Source organism: Pelecanus crispus, chromosome 8 (assembly GCF_030463565.1).
Source record: "Pelecanus crispus isolate bPelCri1 chromosome 8, bPelCri1.pri, whole genome shotgun sequence".
NCBI lineage: Eukaryota > Metazoa > Chordata > Aves > Pelecaniformes > Pelecanidae > Pelecanus > Pelecanus crispus.
Genome location: NC_134650.1, coordinates 37818979 through 37843516, shown reverse-complemented (window position 1 = coordinate 37843516; position 24538 = coordinate 37818979). Strand labels below are relative to the sequence as shown.

The 24538-nt window shown below is 40.2% G+C and overlaps 1 protein-coding gene across 3 annotated transcripts; it reads right to left on the bottom strand.

The window, feature by feature from the left end:
* Positions 1 to 23873, bottom strand: GPI (glucose-6-phosphate isomerase). 3 transcript variants are annotated; one of them, XM_075715226.1, is made up of 18 exons: positions 23712 to 23873; positions 18491 to 18581; positions 17481 to 17549; positions 14476 to 14595; positions 12250 to 12333; positions 12012 to 12158; positions 10209 to 10280; positions 9114 to 9158; positions 8216 to 8269; positions 7205 to 7265; positions 5449 to 5492; positions 5070 to 5222; positions 4578 to 4707; positions 4196 to 4272; positions 2752 to 2880; positions 2133 to 2208; positions 1976 to 2042; positions 1 to 427 (listed from the first exon to the last, which is right to left on the bottom strand). In XM_075715226.1, the coding sequence occupies exons 1-18, from the start codon at positions 23828 to 23830 to the stop codon at positions 304 to 306; spliced, it is 1662 nt and encodes a 553-aa protein (XP_075571341.1). In that variant the 5' UTR covers positions 23831 to 23873; the 3' UTR covers positions 1 to 303. The 3 variants fall into 3 exon arrangements, with proteins under 3 accessions (XP_075571341.1, XP_075571342.1, XP_075571343.1); XM_075715227.1 differs by having other exon boundaries at positions 2752 to 2853; XM_075715228.1 differs by lacking the exon at positions 12250 to 12333.
* Between the last annotated feature and the right edge of the window lie 665 nt (positions 23874 to 24538).

Below are 24538 nucleotides of genomic sequence, written 5' to 3'. Positions count from 1 at the left end.
TTTTATTTTCTAGTATCAGTATGTGAACATCTTTAAGGAAGTTGAGGGATAAGAACTGAGGAACATACCAGCTGCACTTTACAGATTAACAGCCACAAAAATAGAAAGCAACTATACAATCTCTGGATTTCACAAAACTAGTTTTCATTTGGAACACTTGACGCAACAAGATTAACTGCAACAAGTGAAGAAGCTACATCTGTAAAGTGCTATTTTTGTTAGAAGTGGCTAAAAAAAAAGCACAGCTACAACAGATTTGGGTATTCGGTGGTTAGATTGTCGATGTCCTCCAAATCTTTCGTTTCAGGCTCTGTGTTTTTTGATGAAATTGATGAGCCCGTTTGTTGAGCTATCATGAGATGTCACTGGAGCATCTGACTCCAGTTCAGGCTCAATTTTCTTGGCAAGTTGTTTTCCAAGCTCAACTCTGCATTTATAAAAACATAAAAAAGAAGAAAAAAAACATTAGTGCTAACAACTTACAGTATTTACTATAAGCCACAGACATTAAAAACAGGTGCCAGTAAAAAGTAACTTGACAGCAAACACTGATGAATGTTTTTCCCTTCACAAATTACTGACGAAGTTAATATTATTCAACTCAGTGCCATTTATGAACTGGAGTTGTCACAGCTGCTTAGCTGAACACAGACAGCTCTCAAGTTACAGGATGTCTAAAAAGAGAAAGTTTTGTTTTAAACGTTAAGCAGAGTCTTCAGTACTCATTTGTGTTATGCAGCCTGCCTCAATGCAGAATGCATTCAGCTTGCTACTGTTCGCTGTTGAACATAACATCGCTCAGAACACTTATTTGTAGCACCAAGACAATAAACAGCAGCTGAGTTGCAGGCCTAGAAGCCTTCCCCAACACTACAGCATGCTATCCAGGAGTTACAGCCATAGACAGGGTAAGAATCTAGGATATTCCAACAGCTGCAAGAAACTGGGCTGGTTCTACAGAATCCCCACATTCCACAGTTAGTTTTGGATGCCATTCTAGATTTTGATGCATTGCAGTAAAGTGTACTTACTCCTAATTTCAGAGTTTATAGCAGACATCAGCTTTTATTAATCTTCCATTTTCAGTTTCTACTACAATATTTTAGTTAAAGAACTTGCTATGGTAGCATAGCTCTAAGAAAACATATACAAAGAAAGACCTATCCTTCAACCTTTAAGACAAGAGCTTAGGGTAAACTGCTATTCTAGGCCTGTAGAGCAAATTCTCTCTTCCAAATAACCCCTCACCACAGCATAGGCAGGTTTCACATGAAAAAATCTTACTCATTTCCCAATCCTTCTTTCTTCTGCATAGTCTTCATACAGTACATTGTACAGTTAATATTACTACAGATTAAAAAAATCTGATTAGCTCCTGATTAAGTCTTCAATTCGACAAAGTGACAAACTCCTTGTGAAGCTGCTGTTCTCCACATGGAGCTCTATCATGAACCTGGTCACAGGTGCAGCCTGCATTAGACCTAGGATTCCTATATATGAAGACACCTGCCAAGAATGTTCTTGTATCTCCAGTATAGGAAAATTAAGAGGTGGTCAGTCTTTTGCTTAACAGCTGCCATTCAAACTGCCTAGTAAATGTTTCTAGAGGTAAAATAATTCTGTTTTCCCCTCTATAATGGAAATTATTTCCCCTTTCTAATTCTCAGAACATGCATTCAGCCTACATGACTATTTTACTCAATATTACTGCCTCTCTTCTGCATTCATAGTATTTTTTTTAAATCAAACTAAACAAAGGTCCTTAGCGAAAGTTGTATCTACAAAGTCATTATGCATGGCTGAACAAGGATACATGGTAACTTATCCCCAGAAAATCTGTTTTCCTTTAAACCTATCCTATAATCATTTGCTCTAAGTATAACACTTATTTTTTCATTGTCTTTTCTCTAAGTCATGACAGATTAGGGGATACCACAGTAAATAAGTATACAAGAAACAGATCAAAGAGACTTACCCCCACTGGTCATAACTGTTAATATCCCAGACAATTCCTTGAACAAATATCTTGTGCTCATACATGGCTATAAGCAGGGGGGGAAAAAGAAAATTATCAATAAACTTTCTGATAAAGTCTTAACAAGCATTTACAGATGAGAGATCTATTTACTTACCAATGATGGCTCCCAGAGTGAATGGGTTGAGTTTTGTAAACATGATTGAATTGGTTGGTCGATTTCCCTCAAAGACCTTTCAAAACAAGAGTTCCATTGTTATCATCTACTATGCTGTAAAACCCACATCAGAAGCCAGACATTTATATTTTCCTTATAGCCCACATTGGACTATTTGTATTAGCAGCAAATACAAAATCCTGAAAGCTTTAAAGACAACTTCAACCAGAAAATTGTATCATTTGCATGTTTTATTACAAACACTATGGCAAAATGTTAATTCTCCAAGCACCATTACTGGCTATTGTGGGCTACAGGAAGAAGTAAAATACAAGTCAATATCCATGGGGCAGTGATGAGATAGCTCATCTTTTCTGAAATGCCTCAAAAGGCTTCCAGACCAGCATGCTTTAACAGGAGTGCCATTCACAGACTGCTCCACTAGACCTGACAAGGTAGAACCTGTAACACAACCTTCACAGCTGTCACGACAGTAGCACCTGACAGCCACCGGAGGGCACTGCCCCACTAGCAAACTCCATCAAGCAGACCAACACAGTGCCCTCACCACCGCAGTATCTAAATAGAGGAACGCTGTCAAGTGCCAAAGCCTGGTTACCTTATGGGGAAGAAGCTTCTCCAGAGCATCTCCACTCAGTCCTGCTGCTTGAAGTTCCTTACGAGCTTCATCAGCAGTCTTTCCTTTCATCAAGGCCTCAGTCTGAGCAAGGAAGTTGGCCAAAAGGATCTAGCAGGTAGAAATAAAAACATCAACTCAAGCTACTGTTTCCTTACCTAGTGTTTGAATCTAGACTGAGACCTAGTCTAGAGTTACAACTCTTGTTTTTAACACTGGCAGTAAAATGCGTAGTAGTTTTAAACTGTATAATGCCCACTACTGCTTTTTACCTCAGAGTGCCAGGAGACTCAATTACTATTTTATTAGTGCATGTATCCAAAGATAACCTGAATTGTTTTGCAGAATCCTGCCCCTGCTGAAACTGACAGCAAGCCTCCCAGCGAGAACAAAGTTCACCCAGTATAGCCTATACTTTTATCCCATGCTATACCATATGCATGGAAAGCCAGGTGCAAAGATTGGTCAAAGGTAACCAACTAAGATGTACTTACTCCATATGAAGGAAAATCCTCACAGCACACCATATACTAATCCCTACCAATATAGTAGAAGTTTTTAGTTTCCTATGCCCTGCTTAATGTTAGCTTGCAAATTTATGCGTGGTTTTGTCCTACCCATTACACTGAAGATAAACTCTTACTATATCTACAATCGAATGAAACCTTTTCTCCCCTTCTTTTGCGAAGTCATCTGCTGAAACTTTCTCTGTACTTGGTGTTACTTGACAAAAAGTTAATATTACAGAATTTAAATAACACCTGTAATCTCAAGTCTGGCAAGATTGAAATTTAATGAGGAACCATGCTTTTTCTGAAGTATGCAGTAACTAATGCAGTAAGTCCAGTAGACCTGGACATGTTTCCACCTATGGAACTTAAAAAACTTGTTAGACATGGTTCACTGAAAATCCTTAGCTGGATGATAGATTAAACTAAAAAAAATGGACTGGTTAAGAAGTATGTGTAGAAGGCTATCACCCTAGCCGTGCTAGTATACTCACTAAATTTTGTCCTATAGTTTAATACTTGCAACAGCATCTCTAAGGCAGTTTTCATCAGCTCTGAGAATTTGCTTCTTCCTACTCTGCAAGAATTACACTCCTTACAATTCCTACAAGTTTTCTCTCCAAATACTTAATTGCTCAACTCTTTCCAGCCTCAGTAGGCCAACAGGCCACACCACTGATCTGCCTCAAGAACTGTGGCTGCAATTTCTTCAAGAACAAAAATACCACTGTATTACATATATTACATAGAATATGTAATTATAATTTAGGTATTTTCAAACCTATTGTGAGTGTTCACAGAGGCTATGTGTATAGTTTCAAAGGGACATTTAGAAGTCTTGCACACTGCAATACTGAATAAGCTTCAATGCCTTCACCTACAAGAAAATATGGGTGCCCTGACAAAGAACTTAGTACCTTGTGATGCAAGCCATTTCTGACTGGATGCTGGGTCTGGACTGGGATCAGAAAGTCACAGGGAATCATGCGAGTTCCTATAAGAAAAGCCATGTTAATAACCCCGCAACAGTGAAGTCTTAGAAAGTCTTCAATTCTCACCCCATTTTCAGAGTTACTGGAAGACTCAGTCACTTTAAAAACAGTTGTCACTCCTTATTGTAGAGTTGAAACCTGCATCTTGTAGCCTTCTAAAGCCGCTAATTAAGAGCACCATAGCAACGTGATGCTAGGTTAGATAAGAGCCCAACCTCTAAACCAGTGTCAATTCTGCAGACTCTTCCAGCTTTGTAGCCATTCAGAATTTAATTCCAAAACAAGGTATTGAATAGTTTCAGTTTACCTTGATGAATGAGCTGGTAAAAAGCATGCTGCCCATTGGTGCCAGGCTCTCCCCATACAATAGGGCCAGTACTGTAGTCCACACGAGAGCCTTTCTTGGTAATGTATTTGCCATTAGATTCCATATCACCCTAAAAGAATGGAAGGGCAGTATCACCTTTCTTGCAGAACCACACAGTATCAGTAAAAGTTTCCATACATAGTTCAACCATAACGAGTGCTGCTCATTTATGGAAATTTCTTAAGTATCATGGATACAGCTGCTTAATTTATGGACACCAAGATAATGGATGTCTGAGGGAAAAAAAAAAATCTAAGTTAACTGAGCAAATAAGCTGATACCAATCTTGGCACCAGTCTCTTTAGGCCCTTGATTACATGAATTTAAGTGACTGCAATTTTAATCTAGAAATATGCATTCATGTTCTAGAACAAGGACAGAAGCATATCTACGTATTTGCCTCTTGAAACCTTTACTCTGTCTGAGCCTTACCTGCTGGAAGTAGGCAGCAAAGCGGTGCATGTATTGGTCATAGGGCAGAAGGGCATGGGTTTCACATCCATAGCAGTTTATATACCAAACCCCTAGCATGGCCAACAGAACAGGCATGTTCTTCTCCAGTGGGGCAGTGTGGAAGTGATTATCCTATGTGACAAAGGAAGAGAATTACACTTGTGATAAAGCAATCATCATCCAACTCTTAATTTGTTTTTATTGTTGTTTTGATCCAGGGAGAGCTTCCCAAGCATGGTTGTTTTGGAAGCATTGAGAGCACATGGGGAGCTGAACTTTAGGAACCAACCTGCTTTCAGTTGTCTTACTAACAACTCTGTTAAGAGAAGCAAATCTGAAATAGGCATCCCACACTCACCATCCAGTGGGCTCCTGCAAGCAGGCTCTCAAAGTTGTCAAAACCTAACAAGGGAAAAAAGTCAGTTTGTATTTACTGTTACGACTAACTTGATTTTTCTTGTAGAGACAATCATAAAACAGTTGAGATTCCTTGTATACAGCAAGGCTCCCAGCTACTAATTGAGTTTAAAGTTGCACTTCGACTTTTCCTGAAATTTGCATCCCATAAGCCAGAAATATTTAGTTATGATTAAAGACTGGACTTAGAGCAAGTCCAACTTCATGAAACATACTTCAAAAACCTTTGCCTAAAATCCCCATTCAGGCAGAATGAGCAACTGGAAGGAAAACAGAGGCATTAAAACCAGGCTCTGTATTAAAGGCTACAAAATTTTCAGCAAGTTTGAACACTTAGTCACTTAGCCACAGTGGGAGAGACATCCCCCAAAAAACAGGGCAAGGCTAGTACAGCAGAGATTTCTGTGTTGGTCTGAGGAGGAACAACTGTAAGGTCTTCTCAAAGAGAAAGGTTCCCCCCCAGCTTCCCTTTTCTCTTAACAATTCACCTGATTTTTCTTTGCTCTATAATTAGGGTATTTAAATCAGCATTCATTTGCACTAACGAGTGGTTTAACTAATACCATCCTTTCCTGCAAAGCCAGAAATCCCGATTCTTATATAGAAAAATGGAGATGGTGATGAAGTTTTTGGCAATCAAAGCAGCAGCTCTACCTACGGTCAGAAGCCAGCTTTGGGATATGAAGGATGTAAAAGCAAGAAGTGCAGACAGACTGGCATGTCAGCAGTCAGCACCAAATCTGTCTGACAGCAGAGATGAACAGATTATTGCAGACACAACAGTAAGTGCTTGACTGAAGTTTATTTTGTTGATCACATAGGTTTTTCTACACATGACAACTCCTATTCATATCATTCCAAAAAACACCAAAACCAATGTTTTTCTTCTAACCTCAGTCTAAGGGGATCCCAGCTTTTATTTAGCAAAATAAATGACATTATGGTTTCAGACTTTAAATATCTGAAATAAGTGATGAGGGAACAAACGCAAGGCTGCTGAACAGCCTGCTCACCAAGAAACAGCAGTTTGAGCTCTTTGACATTCACTGTGTACTCTCCACCTGCATTTGAGATCTGCATCAGAAATATCAATGCTATCCCGTAACAATGCAAGTAGGTGGGGATCAATTTAGAGGGTCTATGTTTGCTCCACAATCAACTGCAGATAGAAACAGCATTCCTGTATCACCACGCCCTAGACAGCCTAGAAGAACAACTACCAGGGACAAAAGGAAGTAATGGGAGAAGGAAACAGTTAACAGTGCTAAACAGAGCTCATACGCAGAACAGGAGATAGAGGCTTTTGATGTTTAATGTATTTGTAACTCTCAGAAACTAAATACCCTACTCTTAAATAGCTTAGAAGTGTCAGTTGCAATGTCTAATTTTCAACACTGACATGGCTTTACATAAATCAGGCACTTTTGGCTACACAAATGACTAAAGAGATGCAATGTGACTATTTGTACCTAAGTATGGGCAATTTCCAAAACTGCATTTACAGTACTAAAATCTCAATGTTTTCATTGCATTACGGATTGTTTTTAGCACAAGCATCCAACTACTCAGAGTAGGCTGGGTAAAATAATATTTGCCCCAAATCTGATCCACAATCCACTACTGTTAATGCATTCCATAGTTATAGTCCTGAAGCAAACAGATTGATTTTTGGCATTTTACATCATAGGAATACATACCAATATGCAGGGCAATGGAGAGACCAATGGCAGACCACAGAGAATAGCGGCCACCAACCCACTGAAAACAAGAGACTGATTTAGATAAGAGACATGCAAGGCACTTAAATTCAAACTTATTCAAACTATTAGGAAATAGCAGCATGTGTTTAGACTATTTTCAGCAAAATCAATATTATTTCTGGTGATAATTCACTATACATTATATGGCATGGTCAAGGGAACCTGCACCTTACAGTAGCCCCCTAATGAATCCTTAAGTATTCATTTTTTGAGACTTTGAAGTTACCCCACTTGTCCGATTTATATAACATCTATTGAAGCAGATCTGTTAATGATTCCAGTTCACTTCCAAATACTACATTTGCAGCTTGTATTAACTGCTTTCCTAATATCGCTCCTCTATAGGTAAAGCCTGCTTCAGCAAGATTATGACACTATCTACAGAAAGGTAATGCTCTAGATAATTTCAAAATGGCAGCTTTAAAATACAGTTTGTCAGGCACATAGTCAATGAGACAAACCAACCTGTTTCTGCTTAAGTATAACGGCCAAGACTAAGGGCAGTATACTTAAAATATGCATCTGCTATAAAATATCAAATTAGGCTCCCGTTTCTGATGTTTGACCTTTACAGGCCTAGATTATATACAGTAGACCCCAACAGTCAAATGTCACAGCTTATAATAACTACTTACACAGAGGAATAAGCTAAGACTTGTATCTCCTGTTACCCAACAGCTGATTAGACAGCCAAGAATATAGAAGGCTCCTCTTCAGACCTTTGACTGCAGGATTTTAATGGAATGGCCAAGAGACAAGACCATTTTGCTTGTCTGACATTCTCAGTTTGCCTTTAGTTACAAGTTTTCTGATGTTTCAGTACAGAGAATACAACTGCTATAGTTTAGGGGTTTTGGCAGTTTCCTGACATCTAGTTAACATTTTCTGAAGCAAGTTAGATTATTCTAACAGTTAACATCTACCACACAACAGTAGACATTTACTTACATCCCAAAACTCGAACATGTTCTCTGGGTCAATTCCGAAGTCTTTAACTTTAGGCTAGAATAATAAAAAAAAAAAGTAAGAACACCATAAGTAAAACCAACATTCCTAAAAAGCTTTATATTAGCAAATAAAAACCCCACAAGTTGGGTATCCATTAAATACACAATTCCCCAATTACATCCTCTTTTTTAAAAATACATAGCATCCATCAGAAAAAAGTATACCTTCATTTCCAGAGATCACTATCACTATTCAGTAGTCTCAAAAAAAAAAATCAATGACATACACTCATTTTCTGATCTGAGTGGCAATACAGGTAAAAGTTGGACTGACACTCAGTTTCCATTTAACAGAACCAGAACGGAAGAAAGGAACTTCATACCACAGTACCTGATAGCCTCTCAATTATTGCAGTCTTTTTCTAATTGCTATTGGTTTTCTACTTCATACTTTTGCATGGAACACCACATCAGGGTACATTATGCTCATCATATGCTACAGATTATTCACACAAACTACCTGCATTGCTTCAGCACTTGAGGAGCCTAGGAGAACAGTATTTGTTCACATAACTGCATTCACACACACTTAAGCAATTACAGGTAACACTCATTAATAATAGGACAGTCATTTTAAGTATAAGAGATCTTAATTTCAGATTTAAAGCTCTAGCAGAAAAAGCACAAATCTATAATGAAGGTCCAATCCTGCTACAGTTCATTACTCTGGAAGTGTTTCAGTTGTTTTCAGTAGAAAAAATATGCTTCCTTTCAAGAGAAAGGCTAACTATTGGTATTCAAGTAATGGTGTCTTAAAAGATCGGCTTCCTTACTGGATTTTAAAATGAAGCTATCTTAAAGGTGCATAGAAAAAAATAAAATAGATTTGTTATACTTACACCATTGGTAGACAAGGCAACAAAATGCTTGGCCACAGCTGAAGGCTTAATAAAAACAAACAGGTTGTTAGATCTAGAATGCTAATTATTTTAATTTCTGGTTATAGAGCTGATCTGCTACCATTTACATTTAAACAAAATACTGTTGCCCATCATCAGTTATTCTTGTGTTATCAACCTGAAATCATCTTACTTGCATTCAATGTGGGATTTGGCAGCATACCTGTCTTGAAGATAATATTCTGATAATATTCTCATGAAGCCCTCTGGAAGCAGCCACTACTTAGAGCAGCGCACTATTTCCTCAAGAGTATGTTATCAGTTTGGAACATCACTAACATCACTTTGGAGCAGATGGAATTTGTACAAATTGTGCTACCCTTCCAGATAGGGTCAAAAGATCAAGACATCTGGAATTACCAATTAATCTCAAGCTCCAGATTTAGACTTTTGTCTTTCAGTAAGTGTTTTGGTGAACAAAGATGAGTTGTCTGCAACAGTAGTGTAATGAGGAATTTCAAAGTCCAGCTTTCAAACTAAGTACAGCTACCCTGACTGGAACAGGTTAAAGACAATCTTAATAACCTGAGCAGGCAGTACCTGCTTTTTTCTTTTACAGGTTAGAAATAGGAGAGAATACAAAGTTTCTATTCATAGCACAGCCATCTGCCACAGAAATGTCAGTAGATCACTCCAACCATAGCTTCCTTTTAGTTTTTAAAGATTTGCCAAGAATTGGCAGGTAATGCCACATAAACACCATATTCTTGGATTTCCTTGTCAGTGGTTCCACCAAATTATTAGCCAGCTCTAAGGTAAATGCAATGCTCTTACTTAACAGGCAAGATTTAGGGGAACAATGCATGACAACCACTTACAATGAAAAACTAGTGGGTTTACCACTTCGATCGGACATAACAGCCTGTCACTAACCATGATGCACTGAAATGTTGTGTGTACAGCATTTGCTGAGCTATACAGCTTATGTTTGGGCAGCTATTGGCTCTGCTCCAAAGCACACAGAATGACCAGGGAGAAACTGCACAACGAAAAGCTGTTGCATTCTGTTACATAACCTAAACATATTAGACTTACATCATTAGCAGCATGTAAGAACCACTCTTTAGCCGTTTCTGCGTTGGTGATAGTTTCTTGGGTGGTGAAAGTCTGCACATCATAAAACAAGGAAGTATGTAAAACACTGTACTTAAAATTGAAACAAGTTCAGGCTGCTAAAACATCGTATGTTCTAGATAATCAGAGCAGATTGATTCTAGATGTTCATAACAGACAGCTGCTGCCAGATTTCAGCAAAAAAGCAAGTTTATCAACCCAGTAAATATTAGTGTTGCTAGATTTACCTATCTAGTTTTAAACTATCATGTATCTGAACTAGATTAATTATTCCCCGTTTCCTATCTTCCCTCTCCCAAACTGTTATGCAAAACCTTGAGACTAAAATTTTCTACCTTAAGTCTTTCACTAAATATGAAGTTTTACCATTCAACTAAAAAGGAACTAATTGAGCATCAAAACAGGATAACCTAGCTGGATTGTCCTCTGGTTCTTCAATTCTTAATCTTTCACATAGGAACACTCATTGCTGCTAAGACTCTTGCCATAATTTTATTTTGCTGATTAGAGGAAAATATTTTCCTGCTTCATGAAGTGTGCACAGAAGTTCAGTCATGCAGTTTTGCAGATATCTACAACCATTCTGATTTACTCAACCATCAAAATTTAGCTTTAAGGGTGAACACTAGATTCAACCTACTCTCATCTATCTCCAGAAATATTTCATTATGAAACACAAGCCTGTTACAGAAAACAAAAAATGCCATTCATCCTCTTCCAAATATATCCAATTATCTAACTACAGTCTGGCAAACAGAAATTAAAGCATTACTCTTTCAATTTGGCAGTCTTCTAAGGCTTTGAACCGTGATCCTTGAACTCAAATTATTCAAAGTGACCATCAGTATTACTTTGTGAAGTTTCCTTATTACTCTGTAAGTTGTTGCTCAGCTGCAGTACTGCCAAGATAAGATAATGAGCACCACCATAGAGCATGGCCGATTCTGTCTTCAACAGCAAAAAGGTTCTACTGTGCTTTACAAATGAAGGCAACCCAAGTTACATAACTATGAAGTTTGTCTTCATCAGTTTCCTCTGCTAAGACAGAAGCATTCCTCAAAGGAAGATGACAGCAGGCAATTATGTTCACAGAATAAGTTATTAGCAAGGCAAGACTTTAAAAAAGGCAGCTATTAAGTCTGTATTCAGAAATAAGTGTCATCTTATAAACTACCAGCAGAATATCTTTACTTCTTTTAGTGCTCAAGGAAATTAGCATTTAAGTTATTTAGGTGAAGGTATTTTGTTACTACACTAAAACAGAATGAAGATTCCCAAACTACCTGCAATTCTTTAATGCAAAAGATTAATGCAAAAAAACAGAACACTGTTAACAAGTAACACTGTACTTAAGATAAAGGACCAAAAGTAACCTTAAATAAAAGTAAGGAATGAGACGAGAAGATCATGAGTTTCAAAGAAATAACTACATAGGATCCTACATTCCATGCATAGAGAAGTACAGTAAAATAAACTTCTGTGAATAAAGCTTAGACTTGTGTTGACTGAGAAATACACCCTAGACAACATGAAATTGCTCATGTGTTGTACTTGTTCAGGTTAAGTCATTTTCAGCTTCTGGATCCCTAACTATTTCAGTAGGAACACCAGCTTGCACTGCAAGTTTAGGATGAATCACAACAGGCCTGTTTAGAAATAGTCCACACTAGAAGTCCCTGATCTAGATCTTCCTGTGGACAGATCTCTATTTGGACTGACTCCTTTACAGTCAAAGTCACACCCCAGTGCTTGTATTAGACATACCTTTGATGCAATGATGAAGAGCGTAGTGTCTGGTTTAAGCTCAGCCAGGGTTTTGGCTATATGAGTCCCATCAATGTTGGATACAAACCAAACACGAGGGCCTCCCTTGGAATATGGTTTCAGGGCTTCAGTTACCATCAGAGGGCCCTGGATAGAAGCAACAATTAGATTTTATCTTCACTGCAAGCACGTACATGCACAAAGAGATGCGCAAGATGTATAGAAGTCAGGAGCTTACCAAGTCGGAGCCACCAATCCCAATATTGACCACATCAGTGATTGCCTTTCCAGTGTAGCCTTTCCATTCACCACTACGAACTCTCTGTGGCAAAAAAAAAATTGCCATTACTATTTTATACTTACATTCAAGTTAGTGATTCTAACACTGGACATAGGCTGTGTTTTCAGGCATTGTTGTAGGAAGTCTCCAAAGACAACTTTCAAGATTCTAGACATTAAAGCCTACACTCAAAGCTACCTTCTTAGCCAGACATTTGGTTATGCCCCAGATGACACTTCATTAAGTCTTAGAAGTCTAATGCACATATTTAAAAACACTGCAAGATCAAACTCTCCTTCTGTGTGGACTGCTATAGCATTTACAACAGTGTTGGCAAAGGCAAGAGAAATCAAGCTAAAAATGAAAAAAAATCTTGAGCATTAAACTATTTGTGAGATATTTGAACCTGAAGGGCTTCTTTAAGTGTCTTTGGTTAGAAGCAACTTCGCTAACTAAACAGGAAGACATTAAAATACATATGAAGCCATGGAGATAGATATTTATTGGCAAAACAAACATTCAAGAAGGTTTTCTATTGCATGTATGTTTTGCATTAAGATTTATTTCTGGGCTTCACCTTAACAGCACATAGTATGGGTTTCTGCTCTGTTCTTGCTGTTTTCACAGTTACTGAGAGTTTGGACAAACAGAATTACAATCATCAAGTAATATCAAAACACTGCATTGAATTTTGTCCATCATGTACCACCTATGCATTACATTTGTTCCAATCACAAAAGGAATCTTTCTAGCATCAGGCACACTTCTACATACATCCCCCAATTCTAAAGCAGTTTTTCTACAACATATCACCTGGTTACACTGATAGTTGCTCTTCCTCCCTACAGATGTTCAAGTTTTTTGTTTTTCCAAACAGAAAATCCATTTTCAATATATACCATTCCTGTAGCCTGTAGATGATGTTGCCATAGTTTTAAAATCCCATCTGCCTGAGTCAACTGAAACAAGCATCTTTGTTAATCTTTCCAAAGGAACTGCTTAACATGACTTTTATTTTGCAGAGAAGATACATCTGCATGGAAAGTGATATTCACAGGCTCTGATGATTGAAACCACATCTAGCAATAAAGAGGGTGCCACCAGTGAAAACTCTTGTTTTGCACTACCAAAATCTGAGTCAGCTAAAAACTCTACAGTGGAAAACAGGCCATTTAATTTCTGTGCCCATTCAGTTGTTACATTATCTGAAGAAACTACCGAATTCAGACCAATTAGTGTCAGTTATTGTGGTTTTGGCATTTATCCATTAGGAACTGGACATAATCCAGGCTCATTTTGTATAGGTGAACAAGTATGGGCATTTATCCATTAGGAACTGGACATAATCCAGGCTCATTTTGTATAGGTGAACAAGTATGAGTTGGCAGTGATATTGGCCACTACCACCTGCATAAGACTCACAACAGCAACCAAGCCGGCCCAGTTCCTCACAGCCATGTTTGAAATGCACTAAAACTATTCTGTGAGCTTTTACTAATTAGTTTTATCACACAAATTTGACTTCATTAGAGTGCTCTATCAAGTTATTCAGAGCATTTCCTCAACTGACCTGACAGGTGCCTACATTTTAAAGGTGTACAGAATCAAAGACAAATTAATGATATTTGAAGATAATGGTTAACTGCTGTATTTAAATAGGGAACAAAAAACTTTAATGCTGCTAAAGGTGCAAGCAGAATAGAATCACAAAGGAAAGTGACCTAAAACCAGAAGATCTTTAAGAAACTATTTAAGCAAAGCATAATCAAATTGCAAGTGATCTGGGAGCTTCTACCTCTCTCCTGATTTTACACAAATTTTAAGAGGCAGTTTCTACTTGATAAGAGTCAAGTAGCTGAAAAATTAGCAAGAAGAAATAAGGCAATATTTGAATGGTACTTAATGATTTACAAGACTTCTGAAGTAAATGCAAGATTACTGCTACAAGAGCAAGATCTAGAGAGCCCATTAAAGAAAAACCCAACTGGGAACAGAGAGAGAAGAGTGAATCATACTAAAACCAGGTCCAACTCCATGCTTGAGCCAGAACTATTATAAACCTCAAACAAGGGCACAATAATTCATGTGAAGCAGCCTACAATCAATGCTTCACAATACACATAGAACCACCTGACTGGGTATGGAACAAATATATGAGAAATAAGCTATGGTGGTACTTTATACCTGGCAGAAGTGTTTCATTTTGTCCAGCACTTTGTTTACTTCTGGAACAACATCCTTCCCATCTACAAGTATTGGCACATTGGAACGATTTCTCAGAGCAATATGAAGCACAGCTCGGTTCTGAAACAAGAAGGAAAAAAATTGTTGAAGCTATTTCCAAATTATACCCAGGGACCTCAGGTGCCTCATCCAGAAGGTAGTACAATCTTCAAGACTTAAAGATCCTTTAGATTAACTGGAATTAGTAGAGCAGTAGCTTGTGTATGTATACACACACTCACCACCAGCTATCTAAATCACCCTCTCACTTCACAGAATCGGTGCAGAGGGCTTACAAAAGCATATAATATGCAAATTAAACAAATAGCTTATTTGTTTACTTTGAAAAGAAAGCTCAAAATCCCTTGAAAAGCATTTAATAATTGATGTTCAGAATTCAACAATATTCAGTACTCCGTGATCTTAATTATTTTGGCATGCTTTAGGTATACAAGGATGAAGCTGTTTCCTATTAATGAAGATACTGAAAATCAATTATAACAAGCAGCCAAAATTATTTTCTCTGGCATTTTCTCAATTATCCCAAGTAGTCCATTTCATATAGGAAGAGACAAACATGTATTTAAACACTTGACAAACAAGGAATACAATAGCCACATTATTCTATCCACTGCCCACAAGTAAATATTCCCTGAACACTTACATGCCAGATATGTAGGTGGTAGTTGTGTTATGAGAAAAAAAAAATCTGTTAGCATGCATCACATTATATTAATTCTCCACAGTTATACACAAGTCAAAGCATTGAAATCTGGCCTGTGATTTGCTGTTCAGGAGCTTAACAGCTTTAGTCTAGAATGAAGGAGTTAGTCAATACTAATGAACAAATTAAAAAATTAGTCTGCTCTACCTCATTGTTCCTCGCTACAATGAGAGGCATTGTGAGACAAAGACAACACAGACAATATGAACTGCCAAATTATGATTTAAATACCAAATGCTAATTCAAAAATCATTGAGTTTGTGGTTACTGACTTGGAATATGAAAAAGCTCTTTCAGTTGCTAGTTATTAAAGTGTACCCACTTAAATTTGGGGTGAAGGCAATTTTTCTGCAATACTCAAACATGGAATGGTATTTGGTAAATACTGCTCACTATCGGGCTTGAAGGAAGCTTTGTCTTGATCAAGAGAAGCAGTCATATTTGCCCTGATGTCTACTGTTAAACAGAAGTATTTCCTAAATATCGGGTGGGCTATGAAGACTGTCCCCATAATAAGTGGTCAGATATGAGTTACCTTGTAATGCACTGTCTTTGTGCCATACCAAGCTGCAAGTTTTAACTCATCTGGGACAAACACCCAGCAATGACACACTTGGGTGCACTATAAAGAATTTCCACATAAGCACACACCATGCAGCCAATGCCTGCAGCACCAAATACAGACAAGTCTTAAATACTAAGACAAATAGCTAAAAAATGTTCTAAATCTGAACAAGAATAGTGGACAAGTCAGTTCTTGCCATTAAGCAGCTCCCTTCTGTCTTATTGCTTTAGGTTTATTCAGTCACGCTGTTTAACAGCATCCTGTTTTTAAGGTCTCATTACAATTTCACATTGTCCACATGCTTATATTCCAGACCCAAACCAACTTGATTTTATACTCTATACAAACAGAAAAAAATAAACAACCCAAATACAATTCCACATCAACTTCTGACTGTAAATGAGAAAGAGCTTGATAACAAAGATGTTTCTACACTCATCAAGTTGCCATATCAAGACAGCAGCAAAATAGGAGCTAGCAGAAGCCACACACATCACAGTTTAGTATTGTGTTCAAGTGCTTTCTGTGAAAATTGCATACTTCTGAGAAGACTCCAGCTGCTATGCTTGCTCTCATGTAGAGAACGAGGAGTGACTCCATATATAGTCAGCAATGGGCTAACCCTGTAATAATTTGTGTTACATGAGGCTAGTGAGAGGCAGTGTCTGAGAAAACAATCATCCAGGTAGATTTAAGACTTATCAGTCCCTTTTCCCACTTCCTTTTTTCACTAACTAGAATTACATCTGTGAATTGAACGCATTAATACAGAAGGAAGAGGAACCATTTCTCCAGTGAAGCTTTATCTGTTTCTGTCTGGGCACTTTTACATACATGTAGCATTCACAAACAATACAATGTCCAACTGCTGCATTATTTTAAGCAAACAGCTTATGCAACAGCTAAATCGGTCAATAACGAAGTCAAAGGAAATACTGATTTCTGTGAATTTACCTCAGACATACTAAATAGCCTTTAATATTTAAAGCAGACTAATAAAATCACACTATACCATTGAGTTTCCAGTTTTCATCCTATTTTTAATTTCAGAAAAAAGGTACAGTTGGTTTTCTGTACATTTTAGTGAAGATTTAACCATAATTACAACCTTCAGATCTACAAAAAGAAGATACTATCCTCTTACTGAAATAGGTAGCTGATTTCCCAAGATTTTTTTTTTTTTTTTACAGTTTCTACTGTTAAACATACCCAAAGATAAGTAGCATGAACAACCCAAAGCAGAAAGTCTTACACAATCCTCACTAAAACTTTGTAGGCAGTTTACTAAGCTTTATGAACACTGACATTAGACAAAAGCATGTAAGGGACACCTGGAATGCAACACTCCACTCCATGCCCTTTGCAAGACCTAACCCATCTTCCTCTACAAAAGAGGGAAGAGAAGACAAGGAAAAAAACCCACCAAAATCTCTGAAAAAAGTAAGATGTGTGTTGAAGGGAGGATTGAATAGCTTCATTTACACACTTTTTCTTCTGTCTTTTTGTCAGAGCTGTAAAAATTTCTCTTGTTAGTATGCAGCAAACATTACAACCACTCAGCACTCCAAAGTAGTAATTAGACCAAGTTTTTTCAAGACTTCTCTTACACAGATGCACCCACATTCATAATATATAAGCACAACTGTGGGGAAGAACCATGGACAGAAATAGCCTTACCTCAGTGAAGTTGATCTTCTCTCCACTGAACATGCGCTCTCTGGCACTTTCCACACCCCTTGACTTTGCCTGAGAAATGTAAAAATAGATTCCTCTTAAAAATAGTAGGAAGTCAACATGCACTACAAAGGTCCAGCTACATTAAAGGGTGTGAACATTTACCACGTAAGACAGTGAAACAAAAATTATGATACTAGATTAAAAGACCCACTAGATTCTAGCTTAAAAATCGATTCTCCTATTTTAAAGCAAGTATTTTTATGCAGGCTGTTTATTTCCTTAAGAAGTTACAGTAACATGTGGTGAATGACCAAGATGCAATGAATCCATCTTAATTACTCAGTTTCATCTTGTCATACTGCTACAGGATTCATTAATGATTCTTTATACCAGCTTGGAATTTCTAATTTTTTTTTTTTTTTTTTTTTTTAAAATGGAAGAGTAGCCAAAGTAATTTTGCCATGGTTATTTTTGCTAGTTCTTCACTTTTTAGGAATCTGTGTCCTATCTGGTCTATGCCTTCGGCTGAACCAATAGCTAAGGAAGGGTTGTAAATATGCTAAATTGAAGTTAATGACACAAACTTCTTTCTTAAAATACATGCAACTGCAAATGAATCTCGAAACTAAGACTGCATGACATATGAAGTATTGTTTCAATTGCAGGTATAGAAGACATCACCTTCTCTTACAACTTTATATGAATCTCTCTTATTTTACGGCAGACCTCAGTAACAGTGCCATATGCCAGTTGGTCTGTTACATAGACAAAAATCTTTTCAGCACAAGAAACAGATCTGCACATTGAAAAATGGCCTTGTACCTTGGGGCTAAATGACAGTGCAAGACTTTGAACAGTGCCAAGACTTGTAAACAGATGCCTTTTAACTTTGATGGTGTCTCAAATCCAGAGCTAAATGTATATAAGCAATGCTAGAATAATCAGTTGCAGGTAGAAGTTAACATTTTTAAAAAATTATTTGGTTTATTAATTCAACATGTTAGAGTTACCACTTCCATCAGCATTTTCATCACTTCTTCTGTAACAAGGTTCTTTGAATAATCCAGTAAGATATCCCCATGATCGGTATTCAGAGTCAAGCTGTCAAAACAAACAGGTTGTTTAATTGCATGTTCCTGAAGAGTGACTGTTTTAAGCCAATGATAACTCCTCTACAGATTACAAAGTAATTGGAATCCTAATTATATTAGGTTAGTAAAGATGACCTGAGGCACTAATTTGCCCCACAAGTTTCATAAAATGACTTACTAGTATGTTGTTTTAATTGAAGACCATGGTTTTCAACAAGCTGAATTATAGTGTCCACTTTCTGCTTATTAAAGTCCAAATACAATGAAGTATATTTAATGCACAGTTGGACAATCACATTCTGTTTTCACTGAGCCACTACCATTCTCTAACAATAATTAGCTTTTTCCTAATATATCATAAGTAAAAAGCTTACCACATTCTTTTGCTGCTAAAAAATTAAACTGTCTTCCTACAGACCCTTTCAACAAATACAGTCATCCTTTTATACGGAGACTTGAACAAGTCTGATTTAAAAATCTATACAACTTAATGTACAGAAACACTCTGTCCATTACTATGCAGCATTAAACCCCATTTGTACATGGTGTAGTCTCACTGTCCTCACTGACTCAGTGGAAGTCTCCAAATTATTTAACTAAACCTCATGTGAAAGCTATAACCTAACGTCAAAATACAAGCACTTTTAGGTTTACATCTGAGATGAAACACAGAAATGGTAGTCAAATAGAAATCCAGTGAGCCCATTTGTATTTACTAGCCTTGTTTCTATGTGATAAGTTCTACAGTCCCTCTAGTCCTTTACAGCAGTTTTCTACCCATTTCTTCTTTGCACTAATTTACAGCCAAATATACACATTTACTCTAAACTGAAGAATCAAAGTTCTGTAAGTAATTCAGTAGGTCTTCTATAAAAGGCACAGAAGGCCTTTTATACCTTACTCTCACTCTTGCTCCATGTGTGCAAGCCACAGGAAATTACATGCATCTAAATCCTCAATGTTTCTGCATTGTTCATTATCTCCCCTGCTTTTTCTTTCCCAATACTTGAGCACAGAAATATGCACTGTTATTTTAGTGACCATGTATGCCAGAGACTTCACAGGGACAAACCGTGGCATAATTGCTATTCCAAACACATATAATGTGACAGAGCAGGCAAGATTCTGCAAAGGAAAAATGGAGCCGAACTTGCAATAACAGAAATAATCAGCAAGGCCTACACATTTGGGTGGGTTCATTAACTTCAGGAAAAACACAGGAACGTCCTTTTTCTGGTCTGAAAATACAAGAGACACTAAATAAGGAAAGGAAGGTGTCTTCAAGCACAATCTTAGAAGAGTGTTTCTTTTATAGGCAAGAACACGAGGCAAGTAGGGAAAAACAGCATCAACACTGTTAATCGCCCTTCTCTTCAGTGTACTGCAAACAGTAATCCTGAAACCCTGACCATCCAGTGCAAGGATACCTGGAATATGGCTAGCTAAAGGAAGGACTGTTACCTCTCACCTGCCAAATGTATTGATACAGTACAGAAGAAAAATAAGAATCCTGCAAGTCTTTCTATTTGAGATTTGATGCAATTATTTACAGACAGGTCTCAGATTTGAACATACTTTACTAATGATACAGCAAAGCCATTACTAATACTTCTTCAGTTTACAGAAGCAGAAGTCTTAAAATTCTCATCTACAGTTTAATATAGAAAGATAGTCTTTTGCAGTGTTCTACACCATGAACACAAGATCCTTATAATTTTTTCTTGATGTTTACCTGAGATATGCCTTATTTCTGCAATTCATTGTTACTTTACTTATATGAATAAAAATCAGTCTCACTGGACCTAGAAGACAAAGTATCCCATGAAATTCTGGCTGGATTCAAATCACTACTCATTTGACGAAACTGCAGAAAGATGGTATCCCAGGACATTTCATGCAAAAAAAGCAAGCAACGGCTACCAAATCTAGCTTCCCACACACAAGGTGGAACACACAGCATGCAATGTGATCTCATCTTAAACTCTTACACTAAGAGATCCATCCTTTACTTAAACAGATGCCCAAAACCCTGCAGCTCAGCTGCATTCTGCTACATTACCCATTCTGCAATGCAGCAGCTAATGGTAGCACTACCCAGGTGGAACAAGAGCCTTGTCACGTAGGCCACATCCACATTTAAGTGATGCAGAGCCCTTAATCAGGTGGTCACCTGCAGCATCTCAGAGTGATTTTTATCTCCCATCTAAACACAAACTAAAGATGCTGTATGCAACCCCTAAATGCATTATTACACATGGATTCCCTAGTGGCATGTTTTCCATTTAGATTGGAGGCTCTTTCTGATCCTTCGCAATGGACAAGCCAACTAGCAGGAGTGCAACACTAGTGCTTTATATCTTGCACTAGCTATTTGCATCAAGAGTGCCTTAATCAGCATCTAGGTATCTATTATCTGCTGAGTTTTAGAATGGCTGCATCATATCACTTCTAACCCCTTCAAAACTAGGAGAGTTTTTCTAGTGAACAACCCATGTTGTTAAGACCCACTGTTCCTACCAGACCTTACATTTCGGTAGCAGAGAAAGCCAAATGTGTACCTTACAGGTTTGACTACACTCCCAATCAGGAAAACGGGATATAAAAATTCCAAGGAAAAAAAAAGTACAAAAGGAAGAAAGAATCTTCTATGTATATTCTGTAGGACACAATCAGTGACTGTAAGGTTCTTATAACAACATTAAACAGATACTTGTGCTCAGAGATAAAATATTCAGATTAAAAATTATTTGCACAAGTCTGAAATTTCTCCAGAACCAGCATCAGGAAGCATTTTTACGTGGGTGTAAGTTTCTCTTTTCCTTCTAAAGAGAGATAGACAATGATTTTATGATAATACCTAGCAAAACTAACTGAAGTGTACTCATAAAGATTAATTTCACATGAGGAGAAAGGTGTAAACTACAGAGAGGACCTTGTGGCCAAGCCTCCAGACTGCTTAGGCCTTCAACAGATGTTAACTACCACCATCCTGCTGATCTGGCTCATACAGGGGCAATCAGTGAGAAGCAGACAAGCAGATCTGTCAAACTAACCCAGTTAAGTTCTGCAATTTTATTTTGCTATGAGAAAGTTCTCATGGTAGTCTAGAACGTGTTGGTTTATCAGGAAACAGGACTGAAATAATGAAAAGAAAGGATTAAGATAAAGTAAACTTCAACTATTTCCTATCCTTATGGGCAGCACAAAAGGACATTAAGTTGGGCAGCTATTTGAAACAGATAACCTTGGTAAAGAACATTTCACAAGAAGTCTGATGAACAGATTCTAGGAGACACTCTGACTACTTTCAGCATGGAGAAAACATGTTAGAGATGAGTATGTGTGCCTGAAACAACAGTTGACAAATACCTTCTCTTTGGTTAATGGTACACAGTGACAGTGTAACACTCAAAAAAGTCAAAGTATATTACCCATTCACAAGAGCAATTAAATACAGGCTATTTGAGATTGCGAGCGTATATTTTATGGTTAAAGTAGCTTGGATAATATTAAAGTGACAGCCAATGAGATCAAGATGCAGTGCTATCCCCAGTAAGATTTCTTGCTCAAGCCATTCAGGGAGGAACCTTATAAGAAGCCTCTTGATTATACCTTTTGATTTATTCAGCTACTTTGCTTCAGCTTTCCTTTGTTCCAAGGGTGTTACCAAATTCAGTCTCTTGGGATATACTGGAGATAAGGGAAACTTGCAACCAGAACTAGCACTATTAGAGAAGAGCTAGTAGATTTGTATAAGATAATATTAAGTTCTTTAACAGCATAAAAAGTCCTGTTAGAAGAGCCAAATTAAGTCAATACTCCAAAATTTAGCATACCTTTTCCATCAATGCAAATGACATTTTAACTCTCATATACTGGTATGCAGGACTTCATATGCAATGTTTAACTTAAGAAGCATCTAATAAGCTCAAAAGGAAAGAAAAGTCACTTTACACCTGGGACACTAATGAAAAGCTCGATATATGCAACAAGTCTCACATCAACACTCAAGAACAGAAGCTCACTGTATCCATATTACCCAGGCTCACTTTAAAACTCAAGCCAGGGATGCATCTACATAGTATGACTTTTCAGATTGCTGGTATAGTCCAACAATGGAACCACACACACGACTTCTCAGCAGTCTCCAGCGCACAGAAAACATTAGTCCTACTTTACAGGATGAAACCGCTGAACGTTACCATACCGCTTCCACCTCTTACTTCCTCCTCTAGCAAAAATGTTGCAATGCATTTTCTGTAACATGGATAGCATGAGACAAGGGAGAGCCAAACCCACTGAAGATCTCCCCCTTCCCCAGCTGAGGGCAGGGGCAGGCACCGCCGTGCTGCTAACAGGTAGAGGCACACGGATGGATGGCTCCTGGCTATCTTATCGCGGAGTTAATCATGACTAAGCGCACGGGTGCGAGAGACTGCGAAACGAAGGACCCACAATGCCGCTGTGCGAGCCGCAGCCCGGCGCTGTGCTTCCCGGCACGTACCCAGCTGCAAGGCTGAGTCAAGGACAAGCGCGCCCGGCCGCCCTCCTCGGGGGCTGCCAAGGAGCGGCCCCCCCGCCCGGCACCTGCCCCCCGCGCCGCGGAGGGGCTCCCGCCCGCCCACGCCGCGCTCCCGGCGGGCGCCGCAGGCCCCGGGCGCATGTGCCCGGCCTGCGATCGGCCTCCGACCGCCCGGCGCGGCTTCAGCCAGCGGCGGCCGCCCTCCCCCGGCCCCCACCCCCGCACGCCGGCGGGAGCGGCAGCGGGCAGAGCCGCCGCCCGTGTGCGCGGTGCCCCCCCCGCCGGGCCCCGCTCCCACCCGGGGCCCCACGGGCCGGAGGCAGCGGAGGGGGGCGGCGGGGGGCTCTGCCCGCCCCCGCGGAAAACGCGGCGCCCGCCAGGGCTCCGCATCCCTCCCGCCCGTGGCGAGGCCCCGGCGCTGCGGCAGCGCCCACCTGAGGGAGAGAGGCAGGGAAGGAGGGAGCCGGCCCCACGCAGCCTCGGGCCTCCCACGCGGAAGTGCCCGGCGTGCCGGCAGCCCGAGGGCCCGGCGGGCCGCGGCGGTCGCCGGGGAGGGCAGGGGCGGCGGCTGCCCCGCTCAGCCGCGGGGGAGGGCGGGCGGGGGCTGCCCGGCCTCACCTGAACTTCTGGAAGCGATCCTTGTCGGCCTCGAACAGCTGCCGCAGGACGAGCTTGGAGGAGTTCGCCTTGTGCCACTCCACCAGCTTCTTGAAATGGGGGTCGCCGGAGAGCGCCATGTTAGCGGCTAGGGAGGGCCGAGGCGGACACAGCTACCGCACAGATGCGAGCACGGCGAGCGGAGCTACCTCCGCCGCCCCGGCCTTTATAGCGGTGACTCGGCCTCCTGCCTCCGGCCCCGCCCCGGCCCCCTCCCCTTTGCGGACCGCCCCGCTGGGCGCTGGGATTCCCTCACTGCCGTGCCAGCGGGGAGGGAGGAGCGGCCAGCCCGCCTGCGGCTCCCTGCGAGCGGGGGGCGGCGGGTGCCTGCCTGCCCGCCTGCCTGCCCGCCTGCCTGCCTGCCTGCCTTGAGGCCCGCAGCGTTCGCAACGGCTGGGCCTCCCGCGGGGTGGGCAGGGGGAGCGGCTGCTGCGGAGGGGCCGCCGGCCCTCGGCGCTGTGCAGCGCAGCGCACCCCGGCTGTAAACCCCGCGTTGCGGGGAGAGCGCCTTCCCCGCCCCGGGGCACCTGTGCGAGGCGGCGGGCGCAGGGGACGGCGGGAGCTGGCGCAGCCGTTCGGCGGGCCCTGCCTCGCCGGCCGCCCTGCCTGCCCAGCAGCCGGGCTTGCCCGGCCGCCCTGCCTGCCCAGCAGCCCTGCCTCGCCGGCCGCCCTGCCTGCCCAGCAGCCCGGCTTGCCCGGCCGCCCTGCCTGCCCAGCAGCCCTGCCTCGCCGGCCGCCCTGCCTGCCCAGCAGCCCGGCTTGCCCGGCCGCCCTGCCTGCCCAGCAGC